This window comes from Procambarus clarkii, chromosome 49 (assembly GCF_040958095.1).
Source record: "Procambarus clarkii isolate CNS0578487 chromosome 49, FALCON_Pclarkii_2.0, whole genome shotgun sequence".
Taxonomy (NCBI): Eukaryota; Metazoa; Arthropoda; class Malacostraca; order Decapoda; family Cambaridae; genus Procambarus; species Procambarus clarkii.
In genome coordinates, this window is record NC_091198.1 from 9,344,674 (window position 1) to 9,358,869 (window position 14,196).

General features: G+C 42.2%; 1 protein-coding gene across 4 annotated transcripts in view; it reads right to left on the reverse strand.

Moving 5' to 3' along the window:
- Positions 1-3,730: 3,730 nt before the first annotated feature.
- LOC123752265 (dachshund homolog 2-like) overlaps positions 3,731-14,196 on the reverse strand; it is a 212,954-nt gene continuing 202,488 nt past the window's right edge. For all 4 annotated transcript variants that reach the window (XM_069302981.1, XM_069302980.1, XM_069302982.1 and 1 more), the window contains one exon: positions 3,731-6,300. In XM_069302981.1, the coding sequence (XP_069159082.1) occupies positions 6,248-6,300 (53 nt within the window). In that variant the 3' untranslated portion in view covers positions 3,731-6,247. The remainder of the gene's footprint in view (positions 6,301-14,196) is intronic.

Genomic DNA, 14,196 nt, shown 5'->3' on the forward strand with positions numbered 1-14,196 from the left:
ACTTATTTGTTAGGGAAATAAAAGTTAAGAATGAGTGATATATTTTTAATGTGGGGTAGCAAGCTGCAGACCAGGTCTGCAGGGGCAGGTCTGCAGGGGCCAAGTCTGCAGGGAGACCCTCTGCTGGATATCTGGAATTATAAAAAGGAAATATCGCCACAGAGAGATGGATTACTGACAGGCATTGTGAGTCTAACTGCAGTCAGATCGATGCAATATGAACTGTGTGATTTAGGGGGATTTTGAGCCCCTCAGAACCTTTTGCTGTAGAATAGGCAAATATTAACTAAGTCATTGTATGATTAGTTTGAATCAGTTCTACTGCTAATTGACTCATCATCTAAATTTTATTACATATTGTCTTTAACAATATATCATCCTACTCATTCATAGCTAAATGTCACTCTCACTTTATACTAAAAATATATATATTTAAATTGCTGTTCACCCGTTTAGGCCTGCCAGCATTGAAATTATTTGCATAGGTTGTTATAACTTTTAAGTTTCTGCTTGTGATAATGACAATGTCTACGTTCTGTGCGTTTATTGTGATGTACTTAATGTACTGTACTTTATATAAACTTCTCAATTATAAATGTACTTCCATTTATGAATGCAATTTTTTTATTTCATTTGGTTAAAAGTCTACTCGCTTCAGCAGATACGTGAGGGCACTGGGATTCAGTCAGAAAAATTTGGCCAAACAGGTGTGCAGTTTGAGGTCAGGTTTGGTCTGTCAGGTGTGTGTGTGTGTGTATTTACTATTTGTGTCTGCAGAATCGAGCTATTTAGCTCTTTAACCCCACCTTTCTAAACAATCTATCATTCCTCTTATTATATCTACTTCATATATTTCTCTCTAACATACACACACACACATCCCCAGAAGGCAACCCGTAGCAGCTGTCTAACTCCCTGGTACCTGCTAGGTAAACAGGGGCATCTGGGTGATAGAAACTCTGCCCATTTGTTTTCACCTCGGCCGGGAATGGAACCCGGGTCCTTGGGAGTAAGACTCCCGAGCGCTGTCCACTGAGCCGCGATGACTACTCCCTACCTGGATTACTATGTGTACTGAAAAGCCAGTAGAGTGACCCTTGACCTTCCAGGTTCGAATCTCCGAGAGGTCAAAGGGTTTATAGTGATTTATAATTGCTTGAGGACCATATATATATATATATATATATATATATATATATATATATATATATATATATATATAATGTACATAGTAGCCAGAACGCACTTCTCAGCCTACTATGCAAGGCCCGATTTGCCTAATAAGCCAAGTTTTCATGAATGAATTGTTTTTCGACTACCTAACCTAACCTAACCTATAAAGATAGGTTAGGTTAGGTAGGGTTGGTTAGGTTCGGTCATATATCTATGTTAATTTTAACTCCAATAAAAAAAAATTGACCTCATACATAATGAAACGGGTAGCTTTATCATTTCATAAGAAAAAAATTAGAGAAAATATATTCAGGAAAACTTGGCTTATTAGGCAAATCGGGCCTTGCATAGTAGGCCGAGTACGACATTCTGGCTACTAGGTACAACATTATATATATATATATATATATATATATATATATATATATATATATATATATATATATATATATATATATATATATAATATATAATATATTATTAAGTAAATATTATATATAATATTTACTTAACCACGAAGGAAAATGAAACACTTTGAATATGGATTTTATTTTTTTAAGAAATGTTTGTAAAATTAGCCCTGGAATTCCATGGTTTAGGTATGTTGGTGATATCTTGTGTATTTGGCCTTTCAAAGGTAAATTCAGAAGAATTTTTACCAAAACTTAATGATCAAGTCACCTATATATAATTTACTGTAGAGAATGAAATCGGTAACTGTTTGATAGTCATTTTTGGATATATATATATATAAGATTTGTGACTTAAAAGGAACTTCTGTTGGTGTCTACAGAAAACCTACAAATAATTTATCTTATATTCATTTTCTCGGGGCATAGATACAGTGTGAAACAATATTTTTTTCCTCTTATGTATCTAAGAACTCTTTGGGTTGTTAGTATAAAATTCTTGGATGAAGAGTTTGAGAATATTGATTCTTTTGGTCTTGAGTTTTGTTATCCACTGAATTCGACCAAAAAAATGTATTTTGCTTTTTCAGGGTTCGAAAATATTGGCAAGGTCTTGAAACGTTTTGATATACAAGTGTTGCTTAATTATGTAAATACAGTTGGAAAATTATTAGTTTGAAACAGCCCCTCGAAGTGATATCTGTGTCATTTACAAAATACCGTGTAAAGACTGTAATAGGTACTATGTAGGTCAAACATACAAAGACTTGAAATTGTGATTTTCACAGCATGAATATTCTGTAAAAAAAAATACCAGTTATCTAATTTTCTATTTATTCATTTGTTATAAAATACTTATCAACTTGATTAGGAAAGATCATCTTCAATAACTGATTGAATAATGTTTCTATTGAAAATGATTTTACAATCTGCTTTAATACAAATTACAAAGCCATAAAAATATGAATATTAATAATGGTTTGCAAAGTTTGGATCCATTTGTAATTTGGATCAATTAAAAAACGATTTGAGTGAGGTCCCTCACACACAGTGATCTCATAAGTATTGTCCCTTCCTGGAACTCTCAGGAATTGGTCAATATTCCTCCTGTAGTTTCTTTTCATTCATATCTTACAAAGACTTTATATATATCCCTGTATATATACTGCCTATATATATCCCCTCCACTGAATTAATGTTTATCTTTCTGATGTGTTGATTTATATGAAAGTACTGAAGAAGAAATCTCCTGCTCATTTTCTTTCATAGTTAAACATTGTCACATTATTCATCACGTTTTAAGTTGTTCATGACTTACACGCTTCGTGATTCTTCATGATATATATATATATATATATATATATATATATATATATATATATATATATATATATATATATATATATATATATATAATATTGTGACAATAATCTCCTTCAAGAGATTGAGCCTGCTCTTCCCTCCATAATTACGTCGTCGAAATTATATAAAACGACTATGGAAGACATGTCCAACAATGACAACAACACCAGCAAGGCTTGCCAGGGTGAGCAAAACGTATGCAGCCAGCCACCTGTTCGGACTCAAACCACCAAACTACATGTTGATCGCTGCCGGCTCCGCTGATTGGTCGCCGGTCTGGCTGCACCTGCACTCGCCCCCCCATACTACTTGATGTCTGGGGTCGCCCCAACCTCAGACCTCAGAATGTTCAGTGCTCTCGTTGTCACCACTCCTCCCGGCTAGACGCTAGCGTGTACTGAGAGAGGTGATAGCTTAAAGCCAATATTCCAACACCTCCCATTTACTTTTGTATTGCACTTCTTGTTATTTTGCCTTAACGTAACTTTTCATTGTGTCATTTAATTATTCTTATTATTTTGATTGATTGATTTTATTATAAGAATTTGTTTGTGCATTTTATTCATGTTTTGATTTATTTAACGTAATTAAAATTTCATTGTTAAAGTTTACTTGTGTTTTGTGTGTCTTCTCCTTACCTTACCACAGACGAAGTTCCAGTTTTCTATTTTTTTTTTATAACTATGTGACGAGGCCATACCCCTAGCCTTAAACAGCCGAACACCAACGCGTTACTGTCACAATATATATAATATATGTTTCAGGTAAATTAGAGAATAACAGTACAGAATTCCAACATTTATTCCATAATACATACATTTGTGACTTATCTCCTAGAGAACAAAGCAGCACAGGTTTTTCTATGAGAATTCAGTCTGCTATATGTAAATAGATTATATATAGACTCGTAGGTTCATTGATCAAGCAGAAAACCATGGATCTCAAATTCACTCTTACTACAAAAATACAACTATTTCTGATACCAAGAAGTTTGGTGGAGCCCAAACCAAAAAAAATTAGATTTTTTTTTTTTTGCCATTTTTTTATCGATTTTTGCCGAATCAAAAACACATTCTCGTATAATTTTAGCACGTTTTAGCCCGGTGAATATCAATTCATGGTTATTTGCTTGTGTAACAAGGGCGATGGGTAACAACTGGAGCGGTATGCGCATAGCCAGAGAAACCTGTGCAGGGGTACTCACAGCAAGGGGGGGCCCACCAAGCATTTTTTTTATTTTTGGATGCCCACTAAACACACAACGACGTACCCTTGATGCCGCGGGTACAGCTGTCTTGTGTGTTTATTGGGAGGAGGCCCCCCTTAGGCCTATGTGAGCGGCTGCAAATCAGAAATGACTAGAAAAGTATTGGATTTCACAAAGGTTTGTAAAATATTTGGCCTGGCGGATGTTGAATCCTTTCACACAAAAAAAGCCAAAAAAAAAAAAGAAATCTGCAAAAGCAACATGGCTGAGGAAATACCGTTTTCTTAACATTTAGAATATTTCAGATGTGTGAATAAACTGAGATAGAAAATAAAGCATTTTGTCGTTACCTAAGTAATAAATATGATGCTACTGGGATTCCACACACTGAATCAGAGGACAAAACAGTTGCATAAAATTAATACAAAATAATACAAAAGATACAATTGTACTGCTCGTTTCTGTAAATTTCTCTGACTACGCAAACCAACTATCTAAGATAATTTGTTTAATTAATATTTCCCATAGAAGTTTTTTTTATATCAATAATTTACTCTTAAAATGGAATTGCAGCATTACCCTTAAAAAAGTAACAAAAAACAAAACAAAAAACTCATGATGACGGGAAGGGAAGGGGGGAGGAGAAGGGAGGGGTGTAAGGGAGGAGGGGAAAAGGGGTAGGAGTAGGGGAAAAGGGTAAAATACTTACAGAGGCTCGGTGGTATATTACATCATCAGATGGCCAGTACATACACACACACTTGGTGGTTCAGTATACACAGTCACACCTATACACACACACACACATGATGGTTCGGTACACACATACACACACACCCATACTCACAATTGTTGACTCAGTAAACACACACACACACACACACACATACTCACAATTGTTGACTCAGTATACACACACACACACACATACACACACGTCTTATCATTACTAATAATCGTTAAACAGTGATCAAATATGCCTTAGAGTGACTGAAATGCCTTCGTAAAATATTTACCAAATTAAGCCAAACAAAATTTAATAATCCCCTTTTTTTTGGTATTGAGAAACTCTGGTCCAGAAAGACCCACAACAAAGCCTAATAAACAATGCAAAAATGGATATCTTACCGTCTATAATTAATTATAGTGAAAATCCTATTTAATATTTGTCCATTATGAAATCAAATAACTCACCAAAATTAGTTTTAAAGCACGGACAATGATGAAAATATTTAGATAAGTGAAAAAAATCAATTCAAAGGACACTAATTTAGATATAACACAGGCGTTTGATCTGGGAACACTGTTCAAGAGCCCCATTTCCAGCATTCACTTGGCAACACTGTCTCACTAGTCAACGGTTTTCATAAGTTTTGTCCTCTCTTAAAAACACAATAATAACATTATTTTTTTCCACAACTTTAGGCGTCTATTGTACCAGTTTCTTGGGGTATTTTGTGTTAATATTTACTCTTGTCCGCACGTGAAGGAAGTCTCAGAACTCTGACATCACAAAAACACGTAATTGGCAGCGAAGTTTTCGAATCCTGGCGCGTTCAGTTTTGGCGCGACGGAAGTCGTGCAGTGAGCGCTCACGACTAGTACCCGGGCCAACACGCGGCTAATCTGTTCTCTCTCAAGAGGGCTGGAAAACAAGCAATATACTAAACAGAATATCGCCCTAAACTACTCGTATTCCTAGAAGTTTGTATAACCCTTACGTCGCCTGCCTTCTCTTGCAATAAGAAGGTGTTAGTCGACCATCTTCATAGGGATTAGATTCATGCAGAACCCAACCTGAGGACTGCCCATAGCACCTAACGCACGCTTAGCTCCTCGCAGCTCCAGGGGTCCCTTGTTGGCAGTAAGAGAGTGCTATGCGTCCATCTGGGTGAGGTCGACAGCCAGGCGGAGTCGCAGGAGGGGGTCGTCCATAGCTGGTCTGGACCACCGCCGCTGCAGCCCCCACCACCAGCCTGCTAGGAGGAGGAGGGGGGAGCCAGCAATAGACAGCAGAGAATGGCAGATTTATACAGCCGCACGTTTTTTTTAACTCCTTGTTACTTCGTGTCTAGTTGAGGTTTGTGTTAATAGTTTAGGCTGTGCAGTTGAAGAGCATCGATTTGTTGAAATACACAGGTGGACCCTCTGGAAAGAGAGATAAAAAGGAGGGGGGCTTAATACTAGGGGAAAAGGAGGAAGAGGCGTTCTGGGTCGAGTGCTGGGGGCATCTCGCTACAAGAGGCTACTAGAAAAATGTTGACAAATTGTGTTAGTTTGTTAGTGCTCATTGAGTAGCAGGTAGAATTGAGGGTCATTTAACCCTTTCAGCGCGAGAGATACTGCCGCCCACCGCCTCCAACCTATGCTCGGGGGAGGAAAGTCACATTAAAGTTTAACCACAAACATTATGAACTTGTCTTAAACACTTAAACACTGTGACACTTGAATTATTTAAGTGTCACAGAGTACAAACACAATGATACTAAATAACTCACAAACTCCACTGTTGTACACAAAGAAGACTGCCCAAGCGTACACACACACACACAGTGTACAGTGATGTACAATGCCTTGTACATCAATACTTTCATAGTAATATCCCCGTGTTGGGAAAACACCCAGAGACGATCAGGTGCACCAGTAGTGCCCAGCAGATGAGGTACAAGGCGACAATCAGGACACACAGAGGCGGGGTGTTAAGAGCATGAAGTTGTGTGTTTACAAGGCGGGTATAGGAACACAGGGGGATCTGTGACGGTGTGGGGTGGGAGGGTTAGTAGTGTGGGAGGGGTTCTGTGACGGTGTGGGGTGGGAGGGTTAGTAGTGTGGGAGGGTTAGTAGTGTGGGAGGGGTTCTGTGACGGTGTGGGGTGGGAGGGGTTCTGTGACGGTGTGGTGTGGGAGGGTTAGTGCTGTGGGAGGGGTTCTGTGACGGTGTGGTGTGGGAGGGTTAGTGGTGTGGGAGAGTTCTGTGACGGTGTGTGGGGCTAGTTGGTAGTGTGAGCGTAATGAGGGCAGGTGGTGTTTGGACAGATGTGGCATACGAGGTGTGGGGGGCTAAACGGGAAGTAGGTGTGGGGGCCGGAGGTGTGTGGGCCAGAGGGTGTTGGTGCAGGTGTGTGGGGGGGGGGTCCAGGAGGTATGAATGGCCGGTGTGGGAGAAGAAGCATGTATGTATACTTTCCCAGAAGTGCTAGCAGGGGCCGAGCTTCAACTCCTAAGCCCTGCCTCTGTATAGCCACAAGCAAATTAAAGAAGTGACTCGTTCCTCGTATCCCTCATGTTCTCCTCCTTATAAATCTGTTTATGGGAATTACCTATACAAACGCTTCTTTCTGGCCACTAGTCCAGCTGTCATGGAGTCATCCCGACAACTGTTTTACACTGCAGATGATTTTCCTGGTTAAACTGTGCCTCTAATCTAACTTTGACACAAATACTAGTACATAATGTACTGTTATCCCTTTGTGCAGGATCTACGTTCGATTCCTGATGGTCCACGCGGTTGGGTAGCGTTCTTACACTCTGTTCACTCATATCGGAGCGCCTAGTTCACACAATCATTCCAAGTGGTATTTAGTTACATTGGCTTAACTCTTTCTCCAGTTAATTACCTAAATCTCCATCTATTTCTCCAGTTAATTACCTAAATCTCCATCTATTTCTCATTTGCTGGCGATGAGTCACAATAACGTGGCTAAAGTATGTTGACCAGACCACACACTAGAAGGTGAAGGGACGACGACGTTTCGGTCCGTCCTGGACCATTCTCAAGTCGATTGTCCATTGATTAACACATGGGCAATAGGCACTCAGTCAGCGTCCCGTGTGTATACTGTTATATCGCCAACCTCCTTTTTTTTAACCCGTATTTTCCCCTAAAATTAGTGTCAATTTTTTGTCGGTATTTCTCAGATCATCGCTGAAGTGTGTAAATGTACTCGCCTAGTTGTGCTTGCGGGGGTTGAGCTCTGGCTCTTTGGTCCCGCCTCTCAACTGTCAATCAACTAATGTACAGGTTCCTGAGCCTACTGGGCTCTATTATATCTACACTTGAAACTGTATATGGAGTCAGCCTCTACCACATCATTTCTTAGTGCATTCAATTTGTCGACTACTCTGGCACTGAAAAAATTCTTTCTAACGTCTCTGTGGCTCATTTGGGCACTCAATTTCCACCTGTGCCCACTAGTGCGTGTGCCCCTTGTGTTAAATAGCCTGTCTTTATCTATCCTATCAATTCCCTTGAGAATCTTGAATGTGGTGATCATGTCCCCTCTAACTCTTCTGTCTCCCAGTGACGTGATTCCCGTAGTCTCTCCTAGTAGCTCATACCCCTCAGTTTGGGTACTAGTCTGGTGGTAAACCTTTGAACCTTTTCCAGTTTAGTCTTATGCTCGACTAGATATGGACTCCATGCTGGAGCCGCATACTCCAGGATTGGTCTGACATATGTGGTATACAAAGTTCTGAAAGATTCCTTACACAAGTTTCTAAAGGCCGTGTGTGTGTGTGTGTGTGTGTGTGTGTGTGTGTGTATACTCACCTATTTGTACTCACCGATTTTGCAGGATCGAGCATTGACTCTTGGATCCCACCTTTCTAGCCATCGGTTGTTTACAGCAATGACTGTGTGTGTGTGTGTGTGTGTGTGTGTGTGTGTGTGTGTGTGTGTGTGTGTGTGTGTGTGTGTGTGTGTGTGTTAGAGAGAGAGAGAGAGAGTGTGTGTGTATGAATCGTTTCAACTATCATGCACATGTGAACTGTCCAACACTGGCCGGAATAGGGGCTGAATCAGGTGTGTGGCTGAATCAGGTGTGTGGCTGAATCAGGTGTGTGGCTGAATCAGGTGTGTGGCTGAATCAGAAGCTGTGTGATCGACCCAGGTGACGGCTGCATGCTTCCCTACCAAGCCTCAGCCCATGCTGATGATGGACCTCGCTTGCCTTCCCCCATTAACATTCTCTTCTCACCAGCTCCACAGCCTTTAAACCCGGACACCAAAACCCCAGATAAAGATTTATGGGGGGCGGGAGTCCTTTCCAAAAATGGATCGGGGCGAGGAAGTAACGTTTTTCGCTCCTTTCCACTCGCCAGTTTTGCCTCGACCGCGCCGTAAATGGTTTTTGGCTCAAATTGCGTAATCTGATAAAAACGCCGCTGTGGCCCGCGGTTTAACTTTATGCATGGGGGGGGGGGTAGTATAATCTATTTGGGGGTTTATACCGCGTGAGACATGTTTTGCGGTCAGGTGTGTGTGTGTGTGTGTGTGTCAGTGTTGTAACAGGTGTGTGTATAGCCCCTCTGGCTACGGTAGTCGTGTCACCCCCCGCTATTGTGTTTCCCACATGGATGTTCCCTCCGGGGGTAATTTAGAGAAATTCATACATAACTTCTTTTTTTCTTTGAGGTTTTTAAAGTTCACAGTCGTGATTTTTCACCGTTTTCTCATGGAGTGAGGTAACGGTGCTTGTTAAACATCTAAGTGACGCTACTTATTGTAGGTTAATTAGAGGGAACCTTCCGTAGTCCTGTGGGCTTAATTAAGTAAAGAAAAGCAAAGATTGTGGTTCTTTGTGACCGCTCCTTGCTTAAGAAACAGTTTCGTTAACGTAGTGCCCTTCTTATATATATATATATATATATATATATATATATATATATATATATATATATATATATATATATATATATATATATATATATATATATATATATATATAAGTTTAGTTCAATGTGTCTTAGAGACACTGGTATTATGAGACACGTGACGGACACTGGTACTCTTAAAGACACGTGGTAGACACACAAAGGGACACAGGCAGTATCAAAGAGAGACGGAGATTCAACTGTTTTAGGTCGAACACGGGGACGCATGAGAGAAAATTCTAAACTGAGAGGCAAACACAATACAGAAATAGAGAGAGAATGATAATTGTAGACAGTCTCTCCCAAGATAACCGGAGCAGTCAGACAGCCAGAGACAAACCTACCTGTCACCTGAACACTCACCCACCTGACAAGCATCTTCACGACAGGAAGCTAGCAAAATACGACTGTCAAGGTCTGTCAAGAGCTGTGGGGTATCTGCACCTGTCTCTGTTTGCATCAAGCAGCCCTCTTGCGTTCGTCACCGCGTATCTAGCGTCAGAGAAAACGTCCAATTGTGTACGTCACCACTTATCTGACGTCAAAGAGAGGGTCTTCACTACTCTGTCACACACCAGCCAAAGCAAGCCCTCCCACCCCCCCTCCCGCCTGCCACAGATCGAGGGGAAACCCGTGTATAACTGTCCAACTAACCCATCTTCCCCATTAATCTATTTCTATTTCTAATGTACCGACAAGTGATACTCATCTCACGAGGCGAAGCAAGCCTGATGAATTGGCCTCAACCCACGCAACATCTGCCTGCATTTCCCATCCAAACATTCATTAAATATATCTATATAAAACAACTAATGGAGTATTGTACAAGAATTTCACTTGTTGGCTTTAATAAATACTACGATGAAAATATTGCCTCTTGCCTTTTTATAGGTTAGATATCTAATGAGGTACATATAAGTTTTTTTTAACAATATGTCGGATTGCAGTATTGCTTGTTGACTAGTTCAGTTGCGGGGATACGAACATGGCACACGGTAAATCTCGCGTCGAAATTTTAATGCAAATATTTGTTTTTAAAGTTAAATAAAAAAACGAATCGCTTGTCTTAAAGTTAAATAAAAGGTATGAAGGTTCGTTAACATCTAGAGACTTAGTGGAGGATCTATGAGCCTCCAGTAAAGGTCTGGAGCCTCAGTGGAGGATCTATCAACCTCCAGTAAAGGTCTGGAGCCTCAGTGGAGGATCTATCAGCCTCCAGTAAAGGTCTGGAGCCTTAGTGGAGGATCTATCAGCCTCCAGTAAAGGTCTGGAGCCTCAATGGAGGATCTATCAGCCTCCAGTAAATGTCTGGAGCCTCAGTGGAGGATCTATCAGCCTCCAGTAAAGGTCTGGAGCCTTAGTGGAGGATCTATCAGCCTCCAGTAAAGGTCTGGAGCCTCAGTGGAGGATCTATGAGCCTCCAGTAAAGGTCTGGAGCCTCAGTGGAGGATCTATGAGCCTCCAGTAAAGGTCTGGAGCCTCAGTGGAGGATCTATCAGCCTCCAGTAAAGGCCTGGAGCCTCAGTGGAGGATCTATCAGCCTCCAGTAAAGGTCTGGAGCCCCAGTGGAGGATCTATGAGCCTCCAGTAAAGGTCTGGAGCCCCAGTGGAGGATCTATGAGCCTCCAGTAAAGGTCTGGAGCCCCAGTGGAGGATCTATCAGCCTCCAGTAAAGGTCTGGAGCCTCAGTGGAGGATCTATCAGCCTCCAGTAAAGGTCTGGAGCCTCAGTGGAGGATCTATCAGCCTCCAGTAAAGGTCTGGAGCCTCAGTGGAGGATCTATCAGCCTCCAGTAAAGGTCTGGAGCCTCAGTGGAGGATCTATCAGCCTCCAGTAAAGGCCTGGAGCCTCAGTGGAGGATCTATCAGCCTCCAGTAAAGGTCTGGAGCCCCAATGGAGGATCTATCAGCCTCCAGTAAAGGTCTGGAGCCTCAGTGGAGGATCTATCAGCCTCCAGTAAAGGTCTGGAGCCCCAGTAAAGGTCTGGAGCCCCAGTGGAGGATCTATGAGCCTCCAGTAAAGGTCTGGAGCCCCAGTGGAGGATCTATGAGCCTCCAGTAAAGGTCTGGAGCCTCAGTGGAGGATCTATGAGCCTCCAGTAAAGGTCTGGAGCCTCAGTGGAGGATCTATGAGCCTCCAGTAAAGGTCTGGAGCCTCAGTGGAGGATCTATGAGCCTCCAGTAAAGGTCTGGAGCCCCAGTGGAGGATCTATGAGCCTCCAGTAAAGGTCTGGAGCCCCAGTGGAGGATCTATCAGCCTCCTAATAAAAGTCAGGTTAAGAACCCAAGCGAAGGTTCAAGGCTAACATCCACCCAATGTATTTTTGTCAAACACACTTAACATTTAAGATAGTGAGGGAGATAGAGGCTCCTATTTATCACCATTAACAACAACAACAACAATACAACACCAGCAGCAACAAAAACAACAATACACCACAATCACAACCAACAACAACAGCACCACCATCAGCAACAACAACAACAACCACTGCTGGGCTAGTAATGATATACCACTTTTAACGACCAAGTTTTTAATACGACGTAATTATTGGAGTAATGGAATTTCTAACTGTTAGAGGGGGGGAGGGGGGTGGCGTAGCCCAGTCCTACGCCAGACTGGTGACTGGTAGTGATGACTCTCCTCTTAAGATTGGACTTGTAAGCGTATTTAGATGACAGTTACCTTAAGCTCTACATGCGAGACTATGCCATTTAAGATCACTACAGGTAAGTAATGGACCGCTTCACCTGTCAGTAGAGCTGGGATTGAGGTATATATATATATATATATATATATATATATATATATATATATATATATATATATATATATATATATATATATATATATATATATATATATAATATAACGACGAATACATAACATTATCATCAAAGCCCCGCTCCTGTGCCGTGCAAGTCCACCACGGGCTCACCATAGACCGTGCTACTAGCAACTTGTTCCGAGTAGCTGAATCTATAACAACGTAACATTATATGAACCTTGTATCGTCTTCACTGAAGTTCCGAGTCAGGTGGTGCAAGGTGGGATAGAGTTAATGAGAGGGGCTACAGGTGGGATAGAGTTAATGAGAGGGGCTACAGGTGGTGTCAGGTGGGATGGAAGAAACAGTAGAGTAGGGGGAATGTAAGGGGGGAATAAAAAGGGAGGGTTGGCTTCAAATGAAGAAAGGTGTTCAGACAACAGGTTCAGAAAAGTGGCACTTGAGTGGGAGTGGGGGGGAAGATGTACATGGGGTACAGACTCACAGTGTGGGCGTGGGGGTAGGAGGGGAGAATGGGTATATATGGGGTGATGATTCGTGGGGGGAGGGAGAAAAGGAGGTGGGAGGGGGGGGGGGGGGAGGGGGGAGCCAAGCAGGTCGTCCGTCGCCCCCCCCCCCCCAGCGCCACAGACGACCGCCATCACATAGAGTAATTAAACAAACAGTCTTATCGCAGCGATTTACGACAGCGTACGACCGCACGCCAGCGAATTATTACCCGGCCTTCTTAATTAAATGCGTGGAAACGAATGCGGTTGCGACAGGGGAGGGGGGGGGGAAGGGGGGGTTTTTAGGGGGCGTGGGAGGGGTGGGGGGCGTCTGATTGTATCGTACTCCTCCCTAAACCCCCCCAACCCCCCCTTCCCCTTGGCTAGGTCTCTTAATGTTGTTGTTTTAGATTCAGCTACTTAGAACAAAAGTTCCAAAGTAGCACGGGCTATGGTGAGCCCGTAGTGGACTTACCTGGCACAGGAGCGGGGCTGTCAGGTGTCTTGATATTCACTACCTCCTTATACCTTCTTCTCCAGCTCCTCTCTCACACCTCTCTTCACCATTTCTCCAACGCACCTTCCCACGAAATCGTCAGAAATACTAACAACGTCTCATTGTCATATCTGTGTTAATTTCGTTACCTGGAACATACCTGTAGTGGGTTTCGGGAGTTCTTCTACTTCTAACATACTTTGTTTCTCCATGCTTAGCAGATATACACAAAAGGCTTGAATGATCGTTCTGCACCACCCATTAGCAGTCTAGGATACCCATTAGCTCTCTAGGATACCCATTAGTACTCTAGGATACCCATTAGTATTTTGAACTACCCATTAGCATTACTGATTGTTGTCTGCGATAACTGCATCAGTGACCACCATACACAACCCCCCCTTCCCCCCCGAGGGGTTCCCCCCCCTTCCCCCCCTTCCCCCCCCCCGAGGGGTTCCAACCCCCTCCCCCAAGGTTCCACCAACCCCCCCCCCCCCCCTCAAGGGTTCCACCAGATGGCATGACGAACTTATAATGCAAATTACCACAATATAAAATTTTTGATGTACCTCCGTAGGTCCCTCTTATCAAGCCATCGACTCAGGAGCCATTATCGAACTT